Source organism: Populus euphratica, unplaced genomic scaffold (genome assembly GCF_000495115.2).
Source record: "Populus euphratica unplaced genomic scaffold, PopEup_1.0 scaffold5305.1, whole genome shotgun sequence".
NCBI lineage: Eukaryota > Viridiplantae > Streptophyta > Magnoliopsida > Malpighiales > Salicaceae > Populus > Populus euphratica.
Genome location: NW_011505077.1, coordinates 1 through 4,309, shown reverse-complemented (window position 1 = coordinate 4,309; position 4,309 = coordinate 1). Strand labels below are relative to the sequence as shown.

The 4,309-nt window shown below is 34.7% G+C and overlaps 1 protein-coding gene across 1 annotated transcript; it reads right to left on the bottom strand.

Annotated features, from left to right (window-relative positions):
• Positions 1 to 315: 315 nt before the first annotated feature.
• Positions 316 to 2,681, bottom strand: LOC105120180 (serine/threonine-protein kinase At5g01020-like). Its single transcript, XM_011018369.1, has 5 exons — positions 1,960 to 2,681; positions 1,655 to 1,790; positions 1,409 to 1,545; positions 1,188 to 1,311; positions 316 to 1,042 (listed from the first exon to the last, which is right to left on the bottom strand). Exons 1-5 carry the CDS (start codon positions 2,338 to 2,340, stop codon positions 456 to 458), a joined length of 1,365 nt encoding a protein of 454 aa, XP_011016671.1. The 5' UTR covers positions 2,341 to 2,681; the 3' UTR covers positions 316 to 455.
• Positions 2,682 to 4,309: the final 1,628 nt, after the last annotated feature.

Genomic DNA, 4,309 nt, shown 5'->3' with positions numbered 1-4,309 from the left:
TACAAAACAAAATTGATGGTACAGCTGGAAACAGTCAATGTTTTCGACCAAAACTAATAATGCTTACAATAATGTAAACACAATTTGGATTAATGGGAATTTAATCACAAATATTGTCAACGCGTTGTATATTTCAAATTGCTTAGCTGTTGTTAAGAATCTTTGAAAATCCTGCTCGGCAAAACTTACATTATCTAATGTGGTTGCTGCTTTTGTTTTCTTTTTCTTGAATTGGTCTGATCTTGCCTGGCTCGAAAAAGAAAACTGAAAGATCATACGCGTCAGGGTGGGGTGTCTTGTGTTTGAAAGAATCAATTTAAGGAAATGAAGAAGTCCTCCCACAAGATATCTTACGCTTCAAGCTAATATTTGGGTGACGATATGGAACTCAAGGAAGCTAGCTAGCTAGCTCAGAAAGGAAAATGCATTTACAGTAGTCAAGATTTACAGTTTGACTAAATATTGTTTCGGCTCGATCCCCTGGCTTTATGGTGCAAGGGAGAGTGCAATCCATTTCCATGATTCTGGCTTAGAGCAGTTTCTGAGTGAATGGTCGGAGATCTAGGCCGGGATCTACCTTGACGCTTTTGGCCTCGATGGAGTTGATGCTTTTGGTGCTGCTGCCCGTTCTTCTCTTTCTTCGTCTGATCCCTCTTGGTTTGACACTCCTTGTTATCATCTTCTTTAAGATTTTCAGTTGGAACTGTGTACACAAAAGGTCCAATAGGGACGTCTTCAAAATCCATGAGTGGATCCAGAGTGCTAACAACAATGCTCATTGTTGGTCTAAGTTTTGGCCTGTGGCTCAGACATTGATAAGCCAATGCAGCTGCCTTTCGAGCTCCAGTTTCTGAGTATTGACCCTCCAGTCTCGGGTCCATTATCCGGCTGAGTTTCCGGGGATCATTCAACATGGGCCTTGCCCACTCTGCCAGGTTCTGTTCTCTTTGGGGACGGCTTTTGTCCACAGACCTTCTCCCTGTAAGAAGCTCCAGTAGTACTACTCCAAAACTATACACATCACTCCTTGATGTCAAGTGACCTGAAACAATCAATGTCAAATTAGATTTCTATATGGATGCTGGCTAGGCAATCAAATGAATGCCAAGGTCAAATGCAACAATCACACGCACACACGTATGATTGAGTATTGGCTAGCTTAAAATTAAACATTTATAATAAATTACCTGTCATGATATATTCAGGAGCGGCATAGCCTTGCGTTCCCATGACTCGGGTGGAAACGTGTGTGTCTGACCCTTCAGGACCATCTTTTGCTAGTCCAAAATCTGAAAGTTTCGGCGTATAATCCTGTGGAGAACATTCGGTGAAACATCAATATTAGAAGGTTAATTAATATTGCGTAAACTAAGACGAGTCTTGAATAAAGAAATTAAGAGATGCTTACCGAGTCCAGCAAAATGTTGGAAGCTTTGAAATCTCTGTATATGACAGGCTTTTCTGATTCATGGAGGAAGGCTAGGCCCTTTGCAGCTCCAACTGCAATTTTCGTTCTTGCTGACCACGGTAATGATACCGAATATCCTGAAAATTCAAAGAATACCTGTCAGCTCTCAGATTGCTTTTCTTATTGTAAAATGATTATAGTTTATTTGCATAACAAATTAAACTTGGGATTTCCAAAGAAACATACGTCTAAATAACTGATTCTCTAAACTTCCCCGGGGCATGTATTCATAAACCAGAAGCCTATGCTCCTCCTCGCAACAATAACCAATCAGCTTCACAAGATGTGGATGCCTCAGTTGCCCTAGAAAGATCACTTCCGCCTAACAAAAGATTATTAAAAGAGAGAAAGAGAAAGAGTTAGTTAATCATCTTACAGCTTGGAAAGTGGAAGGCCCTTTAATTAAAAGTAGTAAGGATATGTTAACAATATATACGAATGTAGGTATAATACACAATACATGCTAGAAATGATAAAGTCAAAGCGCTCACCAACCACTCCCTGTGTCCCTGCGAGCCATCCAAGTCCAAAAGCTTGACGGCCACAGGCTGAGCCTTCAAGCCAGGCCTAAGCTTGTCATCGATGAAACCTTTGTGCACCGGTCCAAACCCTCCTTCACCGAGAAAGTTGCTTGCTGCGAAATTCTGCGTGATCACCTTCAACTCGGGGAGTGTAAAAACGTGCAGGTTAGAACCAGCGAGAGATATTGAGAGATCCTCAGATAGTGTGCTGGGATTGCTCAAATCGGACATTGAAAGCCTCTGGAATGAAGTTTGTTTCGTAACTACTTTCTTGGGTTTGGATGGTGAGATCTCATTAGGCTTGAAACAGCTTGAAAACATCGATCTCCATGTGGTTTTTTCGACCGTCATTATATCAAGCTAACGATTCTTCAGCTTGTAGTGATACTCGGTTTATGGGATCAACAGGAAAATGATGCAATATCCTCGTTGTTGTCGAGGGGGTAGAAAAGCGACCAGTGTTCCTCCCAAGAGCAGGAGCCAGGAGGATTGGGAAGGAGTTTGGTAGGAAGAGGAGAAGAGATGGTGGAAATAGGGTGATGGGGTAATGGCTTAAAAAGGGGAGGCAACCGGGACATAAACAATAATATTCAAATTAATCAGCAATAGGTAGCTCTCAAAACGCGGTCATGGAGAAAGAGGTTATCAACTCCTTTCTACGCACACACGTTTGATTCTTTCTTTTATCTCCATGTCCATTTCTTAAAGCATGGAATTAAAAATATAATATAATGTTGAATAAATCAAGATTTATTCACATTAAGTATACCATATAGTATTATTAGAACCAATCTACAAAGTTGGTTCAAGAGAAAATGACATGGATACCCCGCCTGACATTTCTTCTTCCTCTTATTACCAAGTTTTCAAGCCAGTCATGCGCACCAGCTATACACCACGAAGTCAACAAAGTCAGAGGGCACTTTCGTCCAACAAGAGAAGGGTGATTTTGACAAAGGAAGCTAGGTTTGGTCGGACAGCAAAATAGCCTGTAAGCTTCTAGAAAGAATATCTTAGAACTAAAGAATTGCATTAACAGCAAACGACATACACAACACAGCCTCTGAATACATCATCGTAAACTAAGAATATCATCACGATCGCACTGTGGATTATCTGACGTGGAATTTTCTAATCTTCCCTCGGTCGTCAATCTCCCATCCAAGTTGACCCTTCGGCGGGCCTGTAAGCTAGTAGTTGAGTGGTCATCTCAGCCATTTTTTTTTAGTGCTTGTAGTAGTAATTATTTAATAAATAAATAAATAAAATTAAAATAATATTTTTTTATTTTTTATCTCAGTACATTAAAATAATTAAAAAACATTAAAAAAATATTTATTCAAAATGTAAGTAATCTTTAAACAAATAAATAATTAAAAAACATTAAAAAAATATTTATTCTAAAAATATATTAATTCAAAATAAATAAAATAAAATTTTTTAAAAATAATCTCCAAATGCAGTATTTACTCTTAATATTTTTAGGATAATAATAATGATCATCATGAATATTAATAATGTGATAGAGATTAAGAGATCCAAATAAAGATGGAAAAAGATCATGTATGTATTTCCAAATCCAAATTATATTTAGAGTGTTTAGTATGTATTTCCAAATCCAAATTATATTTAGGGTGTTTAGAAACATAATAATTATTATTTTTTAAAAAAATTTATTTAAAAATATATTAAAAATATATTTTTTATTTTAAAAAAAATTATGTTTTATATTGGTATAACAATAATAATATTGTTTTATTTTAAAAAAATTATGTTTTATATTGATATAACAATACAATATAAAAAAATAAAAATAAATTAATTCTAAATAAAAATAAATAAATTGTATCTATTTCCCCTTTTGAAAAGCAATACAAAAGGTGGCTTAAGCCTTATGGAAATTGATTTTTTTTTAATTAAAGAAAATGATTCTAAATTTTTTTATATTTGTTTATTGTTAGAAAATTGAGTCAGCTATTTCCCCTTTTGAAAAGCAATACAAAACAATACAAAAGGTGGCTTAAGCATGATGAAAATAATTTTTTTTTAAATCAAAGAAAATTATTTTAAACTTTTTTATATTTATTTATTTTTAGAAAATTGAGTCAATAAAAAATACTTTTCAGTTAAAGAAAAATTTACTTTGGTTTCCATGAAAGTATTTTTTTTTTTTTAACAGAAAACATGTTACAGAAGTTGTGAAAAATTTAAAAATATTTTATTAGTTGTTTTTTTTTATTTTGAACAGAAAACACTTTACAGAAATTGTGAAAAATTTAAGAATATTATATTATTTATTGCTGATTATATCAAATTTGGT